The sequence below is a fragment of the Acipenser ruthenus genome, chromosome 4 (assembly GCF_902713425.1).
Source record: "Acipenser ruthenus chromosome 4, fAciRut3.2 maternal haplotype, whole genome shotgun sequence".
Classification (NCBI taxonomy): domain Eukaryota; kingdom Metazoa; phylum Chordata; class Actinopteri; order Acipenseriformes; family Acipenseridae; genus Acipenser; species Acipenser ruthenus.
The window spans coordinates 89,308,199-89,332,644 of NC_081192.1; the positions used below are offsets into that span (position 1 = coordinate 89,308,199).

Consider the following 24,446-nt stretch of genomic DNA (forward strand, 5'->3'; position numbering starts at 1 on the left):
CTGATAATAATTGCCGTTTCTTAAGCCTGCTGTACTTGATTTGTAATTTTAGCAGTTCCACAGCACGTTTAAACGTAGGCTTCATATTTATACAAAGACTAGGATTAACACAATTCTAACAAAAAAACTATTTTTAAATTCAGCAACATAACCACAGTTTTGCTATTACTTCTGTCCTTGTCTGAATCGTTGTTATCTGTGTTGCAGGTAATGGAGTTGTGGTCTGTTATATTTCTCAGTAATTTCATCAACATTTACCAAGTGCTCCAACTGTATTTTAGAACTGTTAAGCCACAGAATCAAACTGAGGCTTATCAGGAACATGCTGAAGTTAAAGCAGCTGTTGCTTACTGTATCTCAGCCAATTTTAGGTGCCAAACACTGTGGAACTGATCTGTTGGTTGGGTTCCCTAGAATGATGTACAGTTAATTGTGGATTGCGGTACACGTGTGTGAATTTTCCATTACATACCTTCGCAGGCAAGTTTGCATTGTGGTTTGTGATCTCAAAGTGTCAGTTTTACACAGAAGAAAGATGTTTGCTACTTTCTTGGGAACGTAACTCAACCAACATTTGGCAAGCACACAGGGCCTCGGTCCATTAACACTGTTTCGTTATTTTGTTCTGCCGTGCTGATTTGCTCTGGTGCAGTGCAGGAATACACTTTCTTTAAGTTTGCCCTTTTAGATGTCGAAGAATGTGTATGTTGAATATCTCTTTGTTAGCCCATTTCTCTTTGTTAATATTAAATAATAATACAAATTAAGTATTTTTCACTATTAGGATGTTACATTATGGTTACAAATGATCAAATAATGGCTGCAAATTCATACAAATGTCAAAGCATTAGCTGTTATTCCTGTTCTGGTCCTCTTGAATTCATTTTGAATGTGTGTCTGTTTAGAAATTCTACTATTGTCCATTTTGAATTCTTTTGATTCTGCCCTGTTTAGGAAAACATATCTTGGCAAGAAATGTATACATTTAATTAATTATTCATGACAAAAGTCTTATATATTCGTATTGTTTACTGTACTGAATAGTGTAATTGGATTTTGTCTTTGCAATATGTTTATTTTTTTTTATTTTATTTTTTTTCCATACAAGCCATTTTATTCTGCTGCAACACTAGCTTCAGGTGTTGCAGTAATAGGACCACCATACACTTGTGTGCTTTTCTGAACATAAAAGAGTGTATGAGGTTAGATAGGGTCCTACTTCCATCAGACTTACAGTGATAAATTAGTAGAAGTCTGGAAAACACAACATATCAACTGGTAATCAATGTTTTAGAAGCCTCTGTAAGAATTTATTTTAGTTAATTCCTGTTTACCACAAATAAAATACAAATAAGGACACATAACGGTCAATTGTATTTGTTTTACTGTCAATATTAAGACAGTTAGTGTAAATAATGTTTTATTTGGTTTTAGACTCAGATGAGGAAACAGAAGAAAAGCAGGATCACGAGAAGCCGGTTCTTTAGCGGGTATGTAGCATAAAATTAGGACTTTTGTGTGTAGGTAAGACGCACAATATATCATTTTAGATCTTAATGTAAACCTGGCATTACTTTATAAGAAGGTAGGATACCAACATTGGTAAAGTGCTTGGAGCAAACAAACAGTACTTGCTGCGCATATCCATTTGCTGCATCCTCCTCAGTCTTTTTACACATTTAAATGGATTTTGGTATTTTAACTATAAATAATACGCAGTATTTTTTTTGTTTGTTTGTTTTGTTGTTGTTGTTGTTGCTGGGATAAATGCACTTAAGTGGAGACTAAATGCATTTTAGGTTCCAGCATCTAAAAAACTACAGTGCAGAAGTTATAAAGAGCCGGGCTCGTCTGCATTCGGGTTATAGAGCTTTTCACCTCATCTCACCGACAGGGAACAGAATCTGTAACGGCAGTGCATCACACAACACTGCCCCTTCCATTAGTTTATAAAGATCTTAATGTAAAACCCTTAGCTCTAAATGAACAACGTTTGTTAACAGTTAATAAACTACAAAAGCGGCCCTTAAAATATAGAGTGACCCATGTTTGCTGATGCAGGTTTCTTTCAAAGCTGTAAATATGAGACCTCCAGTATATCGCAGATGGAATTATTTCAATAGTTAACCACTTTAGGTAATCAGTTATATGGTTAGTCAAAAGTGTTTATATGAAATATTTAGTTGGAACTGATTTGCCTCTTGTTTAAGTTAACCTACATTCTTTCCTTGATTCTCAACAGTGTTTCCTCGAAGAACAATGTGTGGTGCATCAAGACATGAGACCATTACAACCTTAATCTGCTCTGTGATCCAGTCACCAGTGGCACTGAAACATTTCTTTACTGAACAAACTGGAACTGGTGTGGATGTTGACTCAATGAGTGGAAGCTACAAGAGCCTTCTTTTGCCTTAGAACTGCTAAGAGCACTGCTAGTCCTGTCCATTTTCACTGTACTAACTCTCACAATGCAATCAGATGGTTCAGATATACAGCTAACTTATACCATTCATTGTTAATAGTTATTTGTTGAGAAAACTTGTACCTTTTAAAGTAACTCGCTGTGCTCGGTACAGTTTATAATGAAGAAGTGGTTTCCTCTTAATTTATTTTTGTGAAGGTTACAGCACAGTCGTGACCACTGTGATGATTTTTTTTTTTCCTGAGTGTGTGTGTATATTTTACTTTTAGGAATGACTTGTTTTAATGAACAGCAACAAAACTAAACGCCTATTATACAAACACATGTTCCGGCATATATTTTAACTTTAATTAATTAATACACTGAAGTTCCAATGCGTAATTTGAATTGAAATGAGTAGCTGAATAACACAACTGTGCTTTTGCGTTAATTTTAGAAATTTTGCCTTCTATGTAGTACTTTTTATGTGCAGCTGACACTCATTTCTACTGATTCAAAAACAACATTTCACCAGGACTCATTTCACCAGGACTCATTTCACCAGGACTCATTTCACCAGGACTCATTTCACCAGGACTCTATTAAAGAATTGCTATGATTAAAAAAAATACGCTCATTTAATTTTCTTTGAAATCTGGTATTGGAAAACATCACAGGGCTTTCTACTTAATAGTATAAAATTGTCATAAATACCAGTTTAGAAATATTATCTTGTAATAAATGTAAATTACAATAATGTATCTGATTACAATGTATATGAAAGGTATGCTTATGTGTAAATATAAGTGCAGTATTGTTTTTATATGAAGTACAATGGAAAATATACATAAAGCTTAAAAAAAGGAACTCCAATTATCGCATGAATGTATGCCCTGTACCAATCCCAGATCCACGGTAGTGATTTAATAATAATAATAAAATAAAATATCTTCCTGTCAAAATATTGTGGTCATGAGTCTTTTATGAAAAAATAAAATCGAATGTATTCTTCCCAGTGCATTTCATCTATATCTCTAGCTTCACTTGTTTTTATTTTAAATTATTATTGTTTTTGTTTGGCTAACATCCTAAATTCATAATTTTATCCATTTCATTATCTTATATATTGTTCTGGTATAGCGTGCGACAACGTTTTTTCTTAGATAACGTATTTCTGTTCTGAATATGTTTGTGCCGGTAACACATTATAAAGAATAATATTATAAGGCTGTGTGATTTAACCAGCGCTGAGTTTTGTTATGAATTCCACCAGTGTTAAAATGAGATATACATATACATACATATGTGCGTGTGTGTGTGGAAAGCATCAGAAAAGGATACATTTCTGTAATGTTGAAAGTAAGAAGTAATGGAATTAATAATACTTGACGCTCTTTTATGGCATAATTGACCAAAGGCAGGAAAAAAAAAATCTGTGAGATAGGCCCACTTTGTGTTGCGTGAGGTAAATTTTGTCATGTACCGTTGCTGGGCAGCAGGCTTTATTCGTATAATATTTCATACTGAAATGTTATACTTTATAAACTTCAGAAATGTATTAATAGGCTTCGGTATATACACGTATACAGCACTTACACGCAGTGGTGTTTTAACAGAAGCAAACAAGTAGGCTACCATTAGCACATTTACAACTAATACAAGAAGCTTTTGAAGATTATCGTGATTAGTGTGCATTTTAATTACAATAGGGTCCAGAAAACCATCAGCGAGAAAAAAAATAAATAAATAAAAAAATAAAAACACCGTTTGGAAACCTTTAGCATATTGTTGTAACCAGCGTGCCCACAAATAACAGTTTTATATGCAAACAAGACGTACAACAACGGGTATTGAAACCCACCCAGTTGAATTTGTGGTTAAACTGTTAAGATATCTTGTTATCAAGCAGACATTCTTAATAAACAGACATTAACCACATTTTCCACCATCCTGTCTCTCATGCATCATTTTCTACAGTGCAGAGGAGATGAGGTTAACCCTTTCACAGCAAGCCTTCGGGTTCTTTGCACGTCACGTGAGACCGCTGTTCTGAAAATCAACGATGAATAAAGACAAACAAGAAATATGGTTTCGTTATAATCTATGTTTGTAAAACAAAGACTTTGCTAATGGGGGAAGCAAATACTGAATGAAATTAGTGGCGATCAGTTTTAATATTTGGAATAGATTATTATTATTATTATTATTATTATTATTATTATTATTATTATTATTATTATTATTATTACCGCGACCCTGTAAAGGAGTAAGCGGTTAATGATAATGGATGAATGGATTATTATTATTATTAGTAGTAGTCGTAGTAGTAGTAGTAGTCGTAGTAGTATTGGCTAATAATTTGTATAAATAAATAAATAAATAAATAAATAAATAAATAAATAAAAAGTGATTTATACTATCATTTTGTGTTAGTTATATATTTATGTCATTGAGATTTTTTCCCCCATGATAAATATATTTCACTAGCCTGTGTTTTTGTATTTTAGAAAGCATTCTGACTTTCAGATATTTTTAAAGCCATGTATTTGGAATTTATTCTTTCTCTTTGCACTTCAGAACCTCAATAAAAATCCTTTATTGACCCGCTGCTATTTCGGAAAAATACTGGTTCTATTAAATAGGTTCTCTTTTCAATTTCACATTTAAAAATAATAAAGTTGCTTAATTATTTAAACTGACCATACATATTTATAAAAGTGCACAGATATTATCTGTAATATCCTTTGAATATCATTAAAAACCCAGAATGTTATGGATTTTAGTTTTGGTCAATTGTTTGGTTTGTTAGAAAGAAGAACATGTCAATTATGTTGCATTCCATCAAATATAATGGCTATTTAAATAGGCCGTTCAGATCCTGCAGTACATGAGAACACATTTCAAGTTTTTTTTTTTTTTTTTTAAATGTGTGCTTTAAATGAATTTGCGTCATCATTGCAGTTTGGATTTATAGCATGGTTAAAACTATAAATTACCTGGGAATATATTATGGCATGTATATTCCAGAGCAGCCAAAAAAAAAAAAAAAACAGCTTTTAATTACATTCTAGCAATACCTACAATACGTTAGTTACAATTTAATTGCAAAATTAATTGCAAAACTAAAGTTTCTTATTTTTTACTTGAAGATTTTGTAATCTTGTTTTTGTTATTCAAAACCTGAATTGTATTACCTTGCATTGAACCAATGTTTCATTTAAAATAACAGGCTTTGAAAACCACATATGATCAATAATCAAACTGATCAGCATGAGAATACAGGTGACACTTTAGAGATCTGATATAAGTGGTTATATATTTGAAATGTAATAATATGATCACGTTCTTATAACATGTTATAGCAAAAAAAAATCTGTCATTGTTATTAGCATAATTAATAACATGCTTGTGCATTGTATACAACCGTTCATGTGCTGTAAATTTATTCTGCATTTCAGATGGTTTGCTCTTGTTTCTTAAGATATGCACTTTGCATTTTCTTTATTTTTATTGCATTTCATAACCTTAATAAAAAAACCTTCTGCTTCTATTACTCCTATCTCTTTGTTAATTCCCATGTATTAGTTACAGACAAAATCTATTAGTTACAATCATTTTAACCAACAATACATATATTATATGGAAGATAAAAAATAACCTTATCAAGAAAATGTGCAGTTGCTTTTAATACCATTTAACATGAAAGTTGTATGGCTCTTGTTAGAACCAAAGTCATTGTATTTTATCTTCCTCTTAATTGTATTCATACTTGTACTCTGGTTCTTGAAATGTATTTTTGTTTACGACTGTAAGTTGCCCTGGATAAGGGTGTCTGCTTAGAAATAAATAATAATAAATAATTTTAGTTTTGATCAGTTGATTGGTTTGATATTAAATTGAAATGTATGCATTATTTGTTTAAAATGTATCCAATGTTACATGGATATCTAATTAGGCTGTCGAATACACCTGAAGGTGCAGTATAGTGACATGATAAACGTGTTGGAAGGTAAACAGATTTTAGTTATACTGTACTTACAAGTATATGATATATGTGCTAGTTACTGTGTAATAACAATTAATTTTACAAAATACAGTTCTTCAAATTATTTGAAGGCTTTTGAATAATCCTAAATGTTGGTGTTAGTGTGTTTTTATTCAGAGGAAGAATTTATTGTATTACCTTACTTTGGACCAATTTGTGTTATTAAAACAGACATTCAAAACAACATACATTAATAATTACAATGGATTGGCAATGATGTACGGGCGACCCTTATGTTTAGGGATCTGATATAGTTTTGTATATATTTAAAACATATAATTATATATGTTACATTCTTATAACATCATATAAATATTATATATATATATATATATATATATATATATATATATATATATATATATATATATATATATATATATAATAACTTACAGCATAAGCTTGTAGATGTATACAGAATGTATACAAAATGTTAAGAAAAATATGGGATTTTTTTTTATAACATGGTTCTTCTGAGGTACTGGTACTTTTTAAAAAGTAATCTCTATTATTATTATTATTATTATTATTATTATTATTATTATTATTATTATTATTATTATTACTGTTTGCCTAGTTAGATCAGCCCACATGCCTGTTCTGTGTGGCGTTAAACATATTTTACAATGTGTGACCTGGGATTGTGACAATGCATCCATTATCAGATACAACCGCCTAACCTGCGATCCCCGGGCATCTGTGGTGCTGTATGGGGGTCCATTTAATTGTCTATACAGCAGCTGATTTAGTTACAGGCACCCTATATCGTTTTCCTCCACGGCAGATTCATGAGCTTATTTACATCCCTAAATGCAATAGAAAGAGACCTGTGACACAACCTTGATTTGAATTCATGCAATTCCATTCAATATGCAATCAATGTTTTGATTTAAAAGTAGAAAATATTGTTATTGTTATTAGAAACAAGTGTGTATATTTGAACAAGGTTCTGTTATGAATGTGGGTGATTGGTTTTCTGATACATTTTATAAGGGCTTGATCTCAACAGTTTGCCATTGTCTGTGACCAGTCCACTCGGTATATTTGACTATTGGTGTAGTGCATGTAATGTTGAAGTTTATAAGTTTTAGTACTGACAATACCAATATGCTTAAAAAATAATAATACTAAAAAACATCCACATTTAAAACTGAAAGATTTTATTTGTATTTCTGTAAAATGCAACAGTTAACTATTTCCTTAAACAATTCTATTTTTTTTAATAAAATGATATATTATTTTTCCAACTTGCTATAATAATCATAAGCATGCTTACAAAGCTACTAAACTAGCAAACCTACAGTTTTTTTTTTATATAAGTCTTTTTGCATCCAGCCACATAAAATGTTTCTTAATATGTAACCATTGCTAAAACATGGAACAAAACAATTAAAATACAATCAATTATCTTAAAGCAAAGCTGTTATAAAATTGACAAGCAACAATATCATATATTTCTTTCAACTTCAAACACAGTTGGTGCTTCAAGGCACTCTCTTCTTGACGCCAAGGGCCTGAGCAGACTTTATCTTGTAAGTCAGGACGGATATGATTCCAAAATACATAGCACTCTTCAGGATTAAGAGAGTGTAAGCAAACATGTCCACATCAAAAGGAGACAAAGAAATGGTTTCTAAAAAAAAAAAAAAAGAAATGAAAACCGATTATAAAAACGAGATCACGGTGTAATCTTATACTATATAAAATCGCTTTATTAACAAGCTTTATGAACAATCACGGCACTATTTGATATAACACATTGACAAAGCTCTAGAATGCTAGCTCAAGCCAAGACTAAATCAACTTGTGTGGGACTGGATGATGCATTTACACCAAAAAGAAATGGCTTCAGTTTTTTAAGTTGCCTTATAATTGTCATAAGATAATTGTATTGTATTACCATAACCCTTTAAAAAAAGCTGCTGTAAGGATACAGGCACCACAATCAAAATATATATTTTTGTAAAAACAAAATCTATGTATTAAAAAGAAAACTAAATATTGATATTGAAATGCTTCTAATAGCCTGCATAACTCGAATGGTTACAATAAGACCCCTACTTCATATGCACCTCATTTTATTCTTGATACCCTTTAGCATCAAATAGTAGTTCTATAGTAGTATACAATATGTTATAGTGTAATATATTACACTTTAATGATTTGGCCAAAAATTTCTATAAATGGTAAATTCTTTGTAAATATGGCAGCTCATACATTTACTAACAAACATACATTAAATACAAACATATATTTTGCATCAGTCATTATTTTTTTCCATAAGCTAAGAAAAGCCATTGCCTGAAGGGGATATAGTTTGTGCTTCAGTAAAAACAACAACAACACATTATTAAACTAAATAAATATAAAATGGAAGGTCTACCTTTTTTCTCATCATCAGTATACTGCTCTGGTGGACATGTTGATGCATTGACTGGTCCAGTCTCTTTTTTTACAGGTTGAGCTAATACAGAAAACAGACATAAAATCACTTTTTAGTGCTCACTGTGACCAGAGCAAAACATTGAAGAACATAATGGTACTAAAGAAAATTTTGCTTACTAATGTTTTGGTGTATCAGTTTTTGGGAAAGGACAACATATAAACAAAATGTCTTTATATAATGCAGTATAAAAAAAGATAACCATTACATTGTACAGTAGTACCCATTAATTAAATTAATTGCGTGTGCATTACCTTTTATCTCTGGTAGGTTTTTTACATAATGTCCATTTGGTAGTGCTTCATGAGTCACCTGACAGGAATAGCGATCTTTGTCAAAGTCTTTGTCAGTGACTTTGAGCACAATGGAGGCTTTGTCCTTCTCAAGCTGTGCCTTCGCTTCAGACACTATTTTATCGTTTTTCTTCCACTCTATTTTGATGACATCTGGAAAATACTTCTCTGCCAGGCAGACCAGCGTGACTTGACCACTTTTAAAAGAAGGCGGGAACACGGTCACTGTAGGTTTCGTCAGCGGTGTGTCTACAGATAAAACGTGGATGATTAGTGATGCCATTGTGCCACAAGGGGTGAAGGCTAATTGAAAGACAGCGGGGAATGCGTTGCCAATATTTGTCAGGTCAATATCCGAAGCTTCATTTCTAGCTAATGAATGGTTGTTATTTCATACTGCGTCTGCGACATTAACATTTGTTGCCTCTATTCCAGCAACACACTCAACATTGTAAAGTACACTATATTCAAATCTTAATGTTTAGCACAAAATCCCTTTGGTCTTAATACATAGCACACCACATACAAAAAAGAACACACACACACTTCTCTTAAAATGGTGCACAGATCCCCACCTGGTCCCATAACCCCTCAAGTGAATCAGTCGATAGTGTTTTTTTGTTTTTTTTTTGTTTTTTTTTTATATTATAAAAAGAAAAACTCCTTTCTCTTATGCTATTATACCATGGTCACAAAATATTATGCAGCCTACCTGTTTACTTACAAAGTAATTTCATTTGCAATGTATTATCTTTATTCAACCAATTCTCAAAATGCTACTACTACTACTACATTTGTGGAGCTCCTCAGCAATCAATTAAAAACTATAAAAAACAGTTATTAAAACTTTTTAGTTTCTAAATCTTTCTATAATTTCACTACTACTACTACTACTACTACGACTACTACTACTAATAATAATAATAATAACCAGTTGTTTAAGAATTCAACATACATGTTTTGAAGTAGACTTCAAACACATTTAAGTATGCATATACTTCACATTTTAAATAAACAATAGTTTAAAAATGTTTCATTAGATTTGTGTTTTTAAAAAACAAAACACAAAATAAATCAAAGCAGCAGCAGCAGCAGCAGCGTTCCCTCAATATTTCACTAATTTGGTTAATTCACTGTTAGTCGGTGTTGATATTCAGTTGTATCCCTGATAGTTTAGTGTATAACGGCCCTTCAGCGATTCACGGTTTGCTTATTTTTAGTGGAAGTCAGAAATCAGGAGGGAACACTATATATCAGGAGGGAACACTGTATATCAGGAGGGAACACTGTATATTTAGATATCCATGTCCCCTTCGGTCACTGAGTGCACAATTGTACAATGTTTAGTTTCTCATGTGTATCTATTTTATTATGCATAGATGTTTTTTCAAAGTATTGGCAAGTAACTTTTCAAACCCCATAGAGTTCACACCTGTTTTTTTTTAAAAAAGTGAAATTAAATAAAATCATGACAGAAGGGACTATACTGTGTATATATATATATATATATATATATATATATATATATATATATATATATATATATATATATATAGACAGTTTGTTATTTTTTGTAAATGTAAATGAGCAAATCTAAATGTAAATCTCCTACAAAATTGTATTATTATTATTATTATTATTATTATTATTATTATTATTATTATTATTACTACCAACACGTTTTCTTAATTTTTAAAAATAATTTAAAGCTATATTTTGACATGTTTCGAGTTTTAAAAATATATATCCCTAGACACGTTATTTATACATTGTTCCAGCAAAGAAAATATAACTACTAGTTAACTTTTATGAACTTTAAAACGCAACAAAATGAACATTGTATGCAAGTACTAATAACGTTACAAATGTATGCACACGTGTGATTAACCTACGTATTTCATTATATACCTTAAATACTGTACTTAAATCAGTGTTGGAACTTTTTAATTCGGACAACAGACATCATGATATCATAGGTACACAAGACTGACAGTACCTCATACCACCAGCTTTGTTCAAGAACCAAAGAATTATAGCTGCTCCGGATTGCAGTGTTACAGACAAACATATTGCTTAGAAACCCCTATGGCAAAGTTCTTTTAAAAGGGTCTGTAGATCAACTGTGTTTATCGTGAGTTAACCATATATTTGCATTTGCACATAATGCATAACTCTTTTTTCCCATCTCTATCCCAAACATGTGGTAAAACAAAGTTATATGGGCTAAACTGAAGTGTTTACAAGATCAATTATATTCTTTAAATAATATTAAATATCAAAAATCTAAAACAGTATCAAATGCTATCATGAACTTGATATACCCCAAAGCCATGAGAAGGCAATAATATCATTCCTAACCGGTTACATTCATCAAAACTTACCACTAACAATAAGTTGTGTTCCACTTCCAAAGGTCTTGCCCCATGAATCCCACAGTGATAGAGTATCATACAAAAAGTTAGCCCCTATCACCCAATCCAATACAATCATATTCAAAATGAAATAAAATTCACAAACTCGTCTTCACTTAATTAGATTTTTTGTTTGGTAATAATAATAATAATAATAATAATACTAATAATAATAATAATAATAATAATAATAATAATAATAATAATAATAATAATAATAATAATAATAATACTTTACAGCTACTTGTACTATTTTACTGAGCCCTATTCAAAAGATTATTCCTCATTTTTCGGGCTCAGACAATATCTAAAATCGTCAACAGGATGTTTTGAGACTTGTTTTTTTAAGAGCGCAAAATAGTACTTACTTGTAACAATCAATTCTGTTCCACTTCCAAAAATCTTTATATAATAGTAGCCTCCCTGTGTTACTTACATGTTTATGCATTTCTCTATTTATTAAAACTGAAATAGCAACTAATCTACCAAAAGTTTCAATCAGTTTAATTTATTATACGATTACATCCTTTATTAGGATTACAATAACACCTGAAACAATAAGTTTAATTTATTATATGATTACATCCTTTATTAGGGTTACAATAACACTTACCTGAAACAATAAGTTTAATTTATTATATGATTACATCCTTTATTAGGATTACAATAACACTTACCTGAAACAATAAGTTTAATTTATTATATGATTACATCCTTTATTAGGATTACAATAACACTTACCTGAAACAATAAGTTTAATTTATTATATGATTACATCCTTTATTAGGATTACAATAACACTTACCTGAAACAATAAGTTTAATTTATTATATGATTACATCCTTTATTAGGGTTACAATAACACTTACCTGAAACAATAAGTTTGGTGCCCCCTCCAAAGTGCTTTATCCTGTTGTTATCACACTGATATAGCATAATACAAAAAGTTATGCCCATTGCAAATGTAAAGTCTCTCTCTCTATATATAACCTACACTGAAGCCAAGTTTACATATGTTCACAATACAAATCTATTGATTTTTAATTCTTAATGTACACAAAACTATCTATCTAAAACGTATACATAAGGCCTGCATTATATTAAGGAAAATGGAATGTCATTATATTACATATTCACACAATAGTTATACTGTTATGATTGAGTAACCTAGTTTTTTAGTAATAGCATTGTTATTACTGTCCTTACATAATACTTACTATGTGACATGTATAACATGTGCCCTGTTACAATAAGCATTACCGATTCAATAAAACAATACTTACTGGTAACAACAAGCTTTGTCCCAGAACCAATTACTGAATGTACCACCCGCTACTAATTTAGCCCTTGGAGCATTATCTGTATAGAATGGCAATTCTAGTGTGTCTTATCCAAGTATACTCTCTTCACAACACAATTTAAACCATTTTGTACTCTTGTATCAATGTATTGATTTAAATAACAGCAGATCATCTGGGTAGATGAGGCTAGCACTTAATAAATACACTATTCTATTTATATTCCTGAAAATAACGTTTCCAGTGACTGTTAGTATTATTTGCAACACTGATCATCAATATTTAAATAGATTCATTTTACTTCTTTACCTGAGAAATGACTGACATATACCAATCACATTATATTTACTATTGCAGTAAGCCATATGTCATCATTTCCAGTAAATATAAGTATGTAAGAAGCAGTTCATTTACATAACTTTCATCAGAACTCACAAGAGATAATTAAAGCTAATTACTTACCAGAAACAACCAGTTTGGTCCCTGTTCCAAAAACCTTAATGCTCCCCACAGTGATATGCAATGCTACAATAAGCTACAGTAAATATGCACACGCATAATGCGTTTCCTGGACAAGACATTGAGAGCAACGTTCAGTATAACACACTTCATTTTCTTTACAGTATACAACGCCTTATCATATGTTTATTTTGTATTTAAGGAAGTCGTTTTTTATTTTATTTTTTTGCCAAAATGTTCATATTAAACTTAAGTACATTCTTAGTTTATGCGAAGAGGCTGTGTAAATTAAAAATATAAATTCAACAAGTATTAAACAAACCAGATTATGCAATAATAATTGAATAGTAGATGTTTTCTATATTGTTAGAAAAAGTTACTTACAAAAAAAAGTTGTATTTATTTAACTTACCTGTAACAACCATTTTGGTACCTGTTCCAAATAATTTAAAGTAGTAAGCTCTACCTCCAGCTGTCACCCCACATTGATCTGAGCCCTTACACTAACTGTGTGAGTGCTTTAGACTGTTTGATGGAATAGTATCACATTAGCAACACGTAGAAAACATACTTTCTTTTAACAATTCATTATGTTCCACTTCCAAAAACCTTTATATCATATCTATACCCCTGAAAGCTGACTGACAATGAACCTTTATACAAACTGCCATCACAGAATGTCCTTCAGAGTTAACAGTCCTACTTGCAAGACTAAACTAAATTATATTTATTCTTGTACTAATTTAGGATTCCAACTTTTCATAGGATTATATCGCAATTTGGGATAGGCGGTTCAAGGTGAGTCTTTGCATAGTTATCACATTCCGACAGTCCTAACAAAAAATATACAATTCAAAACATATAACTATCCAAAGCATTTATATAAGGTGTAGGCTGTTAGTGTGCACTCCATGTGTGTCCTAATATACTATACACATAACACTGTACTGTAATATTGACATACATATACAAAATATTCATTTTGATATTTAGGCTTCTGCAAATATTGCACAAAATAGGTACAAATGACATTCTTACCTGTCACTACAAGCTTTGTGCCAGAACCAAACACTTTGAACCATGCTCCCTGGTAACACAGTGTGAACTCATTGTACAAAAACTTAGCTAGAGGGGACACTGACAGATGCAGCTACGCTTTTTCTGTTTTTCTGTTTGTGTTTCCCAATTCCATTGTGTTTTAGAAATATCCACTATCGAAATTAAATTAAAACCATATATGTTTTCCAAACAAATAAGAGAAAAGCATGCTTTCTACCACATAGATCGGTCTTATTCTATATCTAAGCAATAAAATAAGCAAATGAAAATTATTATTATTATTATTATTATTATTATTATTATTATTATTATTATTATTATTAATAATAATAATAATAATAATAATAATAATAATAATAACACAGTGCTTACCTCTATATACATTGATTTATAACTATACTTATATATTACAGTTTCAACTCCTAGATTAACACACTGTATGATATGTGCAACACATTATCAAGTATTAAAAAAAAACACTTACCACTGACAACAAGCTTTGTCCCAGAGCCAAATACCTTAACAGCATAGCTGCCAACTCACAGTAATTTATCCCTTTACAAAAAGGTATGATACTTTGTACTGTGCTGTGGAGCATTGTACACTGTACGGACCTGAGCCCTTACAATAACTATATAGTACTTGTTTGGCTCAATAGTATTACCTCTGCAACAAATAGCAAATGTACTTACTGGTAAAAATCAGTTTTGTCTGACTTCCAAAAACCTTTCTACCATTCCCCACTGAGTACCTACGCTGACACAACGAAAAATACTTCTTTTTGTTGCCATGACAACAGGTCCTTTGGAGAAAACCCACTGCGTATATTAAAGTAAACTAATCTGTACAGTATTTATTCCAGTACCATTTAAATTATCCACTTATTCATGAAAATATACCACAGGATAAATCAGCATGATATGCAAGTTACAAGAAAGAACCAATCACTCATTAAATTCACTGAAAAAAAAGATCTGAAGTAAAACCAATAAAAAATGGGCCTCCATTGTATCCTTGCCTTAAGCTTTCTCCTAACCCAAACTCTTAAATACTATACTTCTTCAGTTATTGCAGAACTCAACAGTTACAGCTTAACATGCCTAACACTTGTTGTCACTTACCAGTGACAACAAGCTTTGTAATAAGTTATGTTCCACTTCCAAAGGTCTTGCCCCATGAGTATCATACAAAAGTTATCACCCAATCCAATACAATCATATTCACAATTAAATTAAATGAACAACTAATTTGTCTTCACTTGATTAGATTTTTGTGTTTGTTTGATGTTATTAATAATAACATCAAACAAACACATAGTAATAATAATAATAATAATAATAATAATAATAATAATAATAATAATAATAATAATAATAATAATAATAATAATAATTTACTATTTTGCTGAGCCCTATTCAAAAGATGATACCTCATTATTTGGGCTCAGACAATATCTAAAATCATCAACAGGATGTTTTGAGCGCAAAATAGTACTTACTTGTAACAATCAATTGTGTTCCACTTCCAAAAATCTTTATATAATAGTAGCCTCCCTGTGTTCTGACTCCACAGTGAAATAACCCTTTACAAAAATGCTGTGCACCTTGTCATATAAATTATAGGCATACAGCATATTTTTTACAGTTTCATTTATTATATGATTACATCCTGTACAATACCTGTCTAGAAGTGATATTAGGGTTACAATAACACTTACCTGAAACAATAAGTTTGGTGCCCCCTCCAAAGTGTTTTATCCCAGTGTCAATCACAGTGATATAGCATAATACAAAAAGTTATACCCATTGCAAATATAAAGTCTCTTTCTATCTATAGTCTGCACTGGAGCTAAGTTTACATATGTTCACAATACAAATTTCTTGATTTTTAATTCTTAATACACAAAACTATCTATCCAAAAAAACTACATAAAACTCATATTGTATTAAGGAAAATGGGATGTCATTATATTACATACTCACACAGTTCTGATTAAATAACCTAATGTCTTAGTAATAACACTGTTATTACCACCCTTACGTAATACTTACTATGTGACATGTATAATATGTGCCCTGTTACAATAAGCATTACCAATTCAATAAAACAACACTTATTGGTGACAACAAGCTTTGTCCCTGAACCTAACATCTTAATATAAGCACTGAATTACAATGTAATTACAGCTTCTAATTACAGCTTCTAACTCAACAGTTACAGCTTAACATGTGTAATATGTGCACTTCAACATAACATATTACAAAGTATAAAAAGAATACTTACCAGTGACAACAAGCTGTGTCCCAGAACCAAATACCTTAATGTACCTCCCGCTACTGGTAACTCACAGTAATTTAGTCCTTCACAAAAAGAGTACAGTACGGTAGCATCACAATAGTTCATAACTGCACTCTTTAAATCACTCGGTACGGTTAATTTGTTATGCACTTATCAAGTTGTTATAGATGCCATTGCAGTAAATATTTAATCATGCTGTGAATGGATAGCTGAAAATACTGTATGAATGAAAAACCAGTGCTGTGATAAAGTACATTTAGAGGTGATGTAATTAAGTAATGTAAATACAACTTTTTAATATAACAAACACACAAGTAAATAAACAGAAGATCTCACCAGACATGTTACTTACCTATAACTACCAAAGACCTGAAGTAAATAATAAGCTATATCACTGATTGTCTTCCCACTCTAATGTGAGCCCTTACAAGAACCATGTAGCATTTCATCTGTATTGTACAGCTTGTTTCAATGTTATTACCTTTGCTACAAATATCAAACAGAGTTTTGTTGAAAAAATTTACCAAGTAGGCTATATGGGGAAGCTTTTAACTCCAATTAAATCAGATAAAATAAAAAAAAAATCTAGGGAATTATCACATTTGAAAAGTCAACAGAAGAAATGTTAAAATAAATCAATTAAATGTGTACCTGTAACCACGAGTTTTGTGCCTGTTCCAAAGACTTTTACCAATCCATCCCCCACAACATGAAATCATCATACAAATACAATACTCATACAGAAACGGAGGATCATTTTTTCTACAAATACATTATGGTCCATTTCTCTTCTTTTATTTATATTAAGTTGGTTGGTTTAATATTAGATCATTTGTTTCAATATTATTACCTCTGCAACATCTACAAAATGTACTTATTGATAACGGTCAGTTTTAATTAGAAAATGTTAAAAAAAAAAAAAAAATCACTTGAAAACAACCAAAAAAGGAAAGTTTTGTCCCACTTCCAAAACACTTTTTCAATACCCTTTAAAATAGACTAAACTAACTTTTCATCTAAGTATACCAGAAAATCTATACGGTATCACAGATAATAAAAAAAAATCATTTGAAGTAAAACTAATAAGATTTACCCCACTCAACCAAACCATTAGTTAGAACCATGCATCTTTGTCCTGATCATTATCCTAACCCAAATTCTACAGATACTGTTCTTTCTCACATATGCAGCAGTGTAACTAATACACTATTGTACATGTCTTTATATGCATTTTACTTACATTGCAATTACAACTCCTAGCATTTACAGATTAAAATGTATAATAGGTGTGATGTAACATAACATGGTACGAAGTATTAAAAAATACTTACCTGTGACAACAAGCTTTGTCCCAGAGCCAAATACCTTAAAATCATAACGGCTATCTCACAGTGATTTAAAAAAACAGTACCACTTTGTACTGTGGTGGTAAGATGGTTCAGCATGGCAACAGGTTTAAACTAGTTTCAACTATATATATATATATATATATATATATATATATATATATTTTTTTTTTATTTTTTATTATTGTTCTGTGAAAGATATTTAGAAAATATTTTCATATGAATGAAATTAAATAAGATGCAAAAAAAAAAAAGAATCAATAGAATTATTATATTTTATAAGTTACGTAACTGGTCAACAGAAGACATGTCATAATAAATTAAATGTGTACCTGTAATGACAAGTTTTGTGCCAGTATCAAAGATTTGTATCTATCCATCTTTCACAACATGAAATTAATGTACAAAAACAGAGGATTATAACTTACAGCAGATGGGCACATAGCTAATAGAAATACACCTTAGTCCATTTCTGTTTATTTACATATTATTATCTGTTACAAATATAGAACACACTTACTTGTAACAATCAGTTATGTTCCACTTCCAAAAACCTTTATATACACTGAAATAAACCTTTACACAAACTGCTGCCACAGAATGTCCTTTAGTGTAATATTCAAGGTATCTGCCATCTAATGACTATACTTACTTGATTCCGCTTCAGAAGTTTTTTAAATAATATCCGATAGTACCATTGCTTGGCACCCCACACTGAATGGAGCCTTCACAACATCTAAAACCATAGACGTGCCAGGACTTTAGGCTGGTTTGTTAAGTCATACTATCTCTGCATAAAAAAAAACATTTACATTGTCCTTACTTTCGTTCAGCCTTCTAGCACATTTGTATAAGGTATACCACTACAAGCCAAGTTAAAAAAAATGCAAGTCGTCTAATTACCTAAGAACTACAAACAGCTTTTTACAGTTGATGGTAAATACAGAAATATATAAGTCTGGAAGTCTGGCAATTAAATGTTAATAAAAACTGTTGAGGAAATGACATCAGACACGTGTGCAACAGCCATTGGATGTGAACACACACACCATGGTTCATAGAGGTATTAGAGGGAGTTTCCTGGAAAATGAGAAAAGCCCCTTTGTCATACCAAAGTGGTTACTGTTAATTCCTGTTCTCAGGACATGCTGGCAATGTTTTCTTTAGCTGATTAGATATCTGAAAAGAAACATCTGGTGTAAGTTTGAACCACAGTAAATGGCCAATGCCCAGCCTTGGTTGATGTGTGGTTTTGGGCTGCTGAAGCTGTTGCTGCTGGGAAAATTAACAAAGCCAGGTGATAAGTAAAACAACATTTAGTGAGGATGGAGTGACCAGATGTAACTAACAGAGGGGGGGTGGAGGGGGGTGGGGGGGGGGAGATAAAAGGACCTTTCCGGAGTTGATCAGGTATTTGAAATGCGGAGGTTCAGAATTAATTCATAATCTGGAACGTGATGTTGATCTTTTTTTTTTTTTTTTTTAATTATTTTACATTGAGCCTTAATACATTTTCCAGTTTTATTTTTGGACAATTTTAAAAGTTATAATTTTTTTTTTTAAGAACTATCCTTGCTAAGTCCTGTCTCTATGCATGTTTTGTTGGTGAATGGTACAAGTGTACCGGCCCCTGGTGTAGAACTTCGGACTAGTGGGTTTAGTATTTAAATGATCAACATAAAAAAAAAAATCCAGGGCCCTATTGCCCTTTATCCAGTAAGTGGCATAGTTGGTACATTTGGCTATATTATTTGGTACACGGTAAGGCGCGGTCAACATTGGGTTGGCGCGTTACGGCCAGTGTACAGCCCAGTGTCCGACATGATTTATACTTGCCCTCATGGTTGTTGTGGATAAAGGCTAGATTGGTAGAATAATAATGGTTTCTCAAGAACTTAAAATAAGATGAACAGCCAATGCCTATTTTTATGTTTTAGGATCAAGGGCATCAGGGTATATACAAATATGAACAATAATATCACAAAATAAGTCAGTCACGACTTGTGGTTGGTCTTATCTGTAGTGCACATTAGCAAATAGCATGAACAGATGTGTTTCCTGGAATCTCTGCATCAAGGTTCTTGTGGTTTAAGCTGACTATTGAAACATCACTGTTGTGGTTGGTGTGCTCTGTATCGTGCAATTGTAGCACCACACGCGGCACTAGACACTCTCGGAACTTAAATTAATCAGTAGCCAACTACGCTACCTAGTGACTAAATTTATAGGGCACTAGGACCCTAGCAACACTAAAAGCAACACAGGTTTGTAAATATGACCAGTTGGAACTCAGAGCAGACAGACAATGACAAGAAAGACAGACAACAGAAATGCAGTTTCACAATAAAATGTTTATTTGTTCTTGTAAAATCATTAAAATATGGCAATGAATTACTATAAACTGACAATACCAAAAGTTATCAAAATAAAATAAAAAAGCACACACTAATTAGCTAGTGCACAAAGTATATAAAAAACCCACTGCTAGAGTGCAAAAGTATCAAATAATAAATATGTTTGTCAGGCCGCCAGGTCACAACAACCGCCACTGGATCCTCATCAACTGTTCAAGGGCAGGTGCAACTAGTGTGTCGTCCCCCCCCCCCCCCCCCCCCCACACCGATGCCAGGCTCCTCCCTTGACATGGCAGACACACCCCCTGGAGCCACTGTACATAACACCCCAACAACAATTAAGTATGCTTGTTTATAGTCAGCTATACCAATACTAGATCATGTATTTAAGAAAACACTCTGCAGCCACAGTTAAATTAAAATGCAGCACCTGAAATACCACTCACTCTATGGTGGGCATTTATATAAGTATAAAAGTGCGAGACAATGAAACCCACCACCAAGAAAGATATTTTCTTTAGAAGGAGTAACTGAACACAGCCTAATATGCCTGCAGTTACAAAGGCAAAGCCTTTATACCCTAGTAACATGCATTAAGTGGTGCAGAAAAAAAATCATTGTGATTATATTTTTTTAATATTGGGGTAAACACCACACAGCCTGCCTTTTTTTTCCCAGCTGGTGGGTCAATTTAAAATAAAATGCAAGTATTACTCCTAGCAGAGAGAAAATAAAGGTGCACTAGGGTCCCTAAACACGAAGCGGGTCAAAAACCCTATTAGGCAATGTACCTTATGGTCAATAATTAAAAAGAGGGCCAACTACTTCCCTTTAAAACGGAACCCTTTCGTCCTGAGTCCACCCTCCAGTACAGCCTGTTTGTTCTAGTGGTGCATCTCCTATCCGTGGCTTCTCTCTGAATTCCAATCTCTGCACTCCACGTCTCTGCTGGCTTGTCCTGCTGTCCTGCTGTCTCTCTTGTTCTGTCTGCTCCTACCAAAAAAATTAAACTCAGGAATGGTTTGTCATTTACATGGTATAGGATACAGCTGTGGAATAATTAACAATGTTCAAGCATGTCATGAAAGTCTATTTCTTATACCAACTTAGTAGGGCTGTATTAGAAGGTTCGAAGGTTCGTTCACTAGCCAGGAATTTGAAGATTGTTTTAAACCTTCGAAGGCTCATCAGACGCCATTCACACACTGTGATTTTTTTTTTCTGTTAATAGAAATCATTTGACAATGTGTGAATACTATAAATCACACACTAAATGTCACTCACATGCAAAAATATTTTTATTTGTATAATGCATATTACTTAAACAAAAGTTATTGTATTAAAATCCAACCAAATCTTTATATGTAGCAACTCTATATGTGCCACTTCCGTGTATGGAGCAGGGTATATTATCCAAAGCACTAGGGGGTACCTATAGCGGTTGTAGTGCTTCAGTAAAATATGTACTGAATACCTTGTTTACAAGACAGTGTAAGAGAAGTGCTATGGTAGAATATGTTTGAAACATACAAAATATACGATAACACAAATAATTTTAATTTTGAAAAAACTCAGCACTGTTCGTCCCTCCCCCCTCCAGTCCATGTTAATCAGAGGCAAATTTCTTCATTCACCATCTCGATAGCAAAGCGATAGTGTCACAAGTGACGGTTTTTAACTGCCTGTATTTTTTGTGTGTGTTCTATTAGTGAATCTGTTGTTTTTAAACTGCTGCTAATTCTCCTGTCCATTGTGACTGACGTTTGGGTTAAGCACTTTCCCCACAGTCAATAGGAAGTCCTGTCTTACCTGCCAGACCAGTCAATGATAGTCATGGGCTGACTATAAAAAGGGAGGAACAGGGACCAGGAAGAGAGAGGAGTATTTTGGGAAGAAGCACACAACGTGTCTGGAAGAATAGCGAGGAGACAGCAGTATTGGAAAGGAACAGCAGCACGGAGAACATTCTTGGGAGCAGTCGAAGGTTGATTGCAGGAACAAAGGAACGGGTTTGGAGTTTTTGTTTTTTTCTATTTGGGACTTTGTTGCAGCGGGACTTGGTTGGGATATCTTTGTATGGATTTTTGTTTCTTTGGATTTTGTGTTTTTTGGGGGATTTTGTTTTGTTTTATCACCTGCCACTGTTGGACTGTGTTCGAGCTGCCTTTTTTTGTGGTAACGGGTTGGTGTAGAGAATTATTGACACTGAAGACATTTTTTGGTTTACAAATAAATATATCTTTATTCTAGGTAACTGCCTTGCTGTGTCTGGTTGGGACTCCTTGGACAATCCATTCCCCAGTAGAGTCAAGGTTGTGGTCCCGGGAGACGGCCGAGGGTCTGAGGACAAGAAGAGATAACATTATTTCATTTGCACTTTAATCATTTCCAGAACTGCTCCTAACTTTTTAATATTTTTGTACTTATCTACGCTGAGCAATCTCTTTGTAGTCCTGCCAGGACATGCTCAAGGTCTGCCAGCGTTCTACTTACCGTTGTCCCAAGGTTCGAGGTCCAGCATCAGGGTCCGGAGATACTTACCAGTCAGCACAGAGGGTCGAGGTCCAGCGCCGGTCTCCAGCGTGCCACATCGGGGTTCCAGAGAAAGGAGACACGCGGGGTTTAAAGATAGGCTAAGGGGAAGTAACCAGAACCCCTGGGTAGAGGTGTTAATTCTACTTGAGTACCTGAGTGTACATTTCCTGATGGCCATTTTCTTTGTCCTGCTCCTTTCCAGGTTCATCGAAGGTGTTGGCCGGTCAGCGGTTTATTTTCTGTGGCTTTCCCTATCTTGTGTTTTTAAACTTGTTGGTGTGTGGTTTTTAGTATTCTATTTGAATCCTGTTGAGAAACAATAAAAATTGTTTTTACCTATCCAAGCATCCAGGGTGTGTATATGGGAACCGGGGATAAAAAGAACCTGCACAGGGGAAATTATTATCTACTTGGTCATCAAGGTCCTTGTTCTTGCCAAACCCAATGTGGCGTAGTCGTTACAAATTCTAAAAGCAGGTTTACTACGGTTACCCATGGTCACCCTACCCGTGACAATAGTGCAAGCTGTATTGAAAGAAATGTCTCGATCCCTCTGCTGTTTGGGAATTTTTTTTGTTAAATGCCCAGACAACCAAAAAAAAATAAAAAGTTGAATGCAAGCTGTGCAAGCGACTGCTGATGTATCATGGAGGCACATCTAATCTTTGGGGTCACTGTACAATCGTAAATTCATATTATTATTATTATTATTATTATTATTATTATTATTATTATTATTATTATTATTATTATTATTATTAATATTTTTAGTAGTACTAAAATGTGACTGACCGATATCCTGCTTGGAACGGTGACTGTTAAATTAAGTTTGTTTTGCCTAAATCCGCTGCAGTTAGTGCTGCTGCAATGCAAGCTTACACGCAAGCACCATCAATTACAGGTAAATAAACAATGTGTATTTTTATTTAAATAATAAAAACATGATTACCGTTCTACAGAATGTATTTTTAAACTGAATGTTTTATTCCATTTATATGGCTTACTTGTAAAATAGGATTTTCAATCACATCTCAACAAGTAGCTATGGTGACGTCACCATAAAATTATGCAAATTAGTACAATCGAAGGTTCGAACCTTCCTTCGGTAATGTGTTACGAACCTTCGAAGGTCAAAATGTACCCTTCGTTGCAGCCCTACTTATTAGTAGTCATTGTTTACTAGTATACAATACCCTATATGTTGGTATGTAAAATGTTATAATTTATCATTGTTGTTCATAATAATATGGTTCCTAAACTTTCGCTTCATTCTGTGTAAAGCTGGTACATTAATCCTGTGAGGTGCTTTAAAACACCTGTATGTACAATGTTAAGCAAGCTATAAAAAGAGCAGATTGTAAACGTTAGGTCACCCTGTGACACAATAACAAACATCTTACAGATGAATTTCCTGGAATCATTGCATGAAGATCTTCTGTGGCTGTTTTATTCATCTGTAAAGTATCAGTGTAGAAAATAAGCGAGGGGTTCTTGTACAGGTTAC

At 32.7% G+C, this 24,446-nt stretch overlaps 1 protein-coding gene and 1 gene segment (V, D, J or C); one reads left to right on the forward strand and one right to left on the reverse strand.

Moving 5' to 3' along the window:
- LOC117399559 (STARD3 N-terminal-like protein) overlaps nucleotides 1-3,369 on the forward strand; it is a 21,214-nt gene extending 17,845 nt beyond the window's left edge. The window contains exons 9-10 of the mRNA XM_033998834.3: nucleotides 1,435-1,490; nucleotides 2,243-3,369. Of these exons, the coding sequence (XP_033854725.1) occupies nucleotides 1,435-1,487 (53 nt within the window). The 3' untranslated portion in view covers nucleotides 1,488-1,490; nucleotides 2,243-3,369. The remainder of the gene's footprint in view (nucleotides 1-1,434; nucleotides 1,491-2,242) is intronic.
- Nucleotides 3,370-7,618: 4,249 nt separating this feature from the next.
- LOC117399668 (T cell receptor gamma constant 1-like) lies at nucleotides 7,619-14,336 on the reverse strand. The segment is given in 4 exon segments: nucleotides 7,619-8,079; nucleotides 8,830-8,910; nucleotides 9,144-9,431; nucleotides 13,763-14,336. Coding segments are annotated over 4 exon segments (531 nt in total).
- Nucleotides 14,337-24,446: the final 10,110 nt, after the last annotated feature.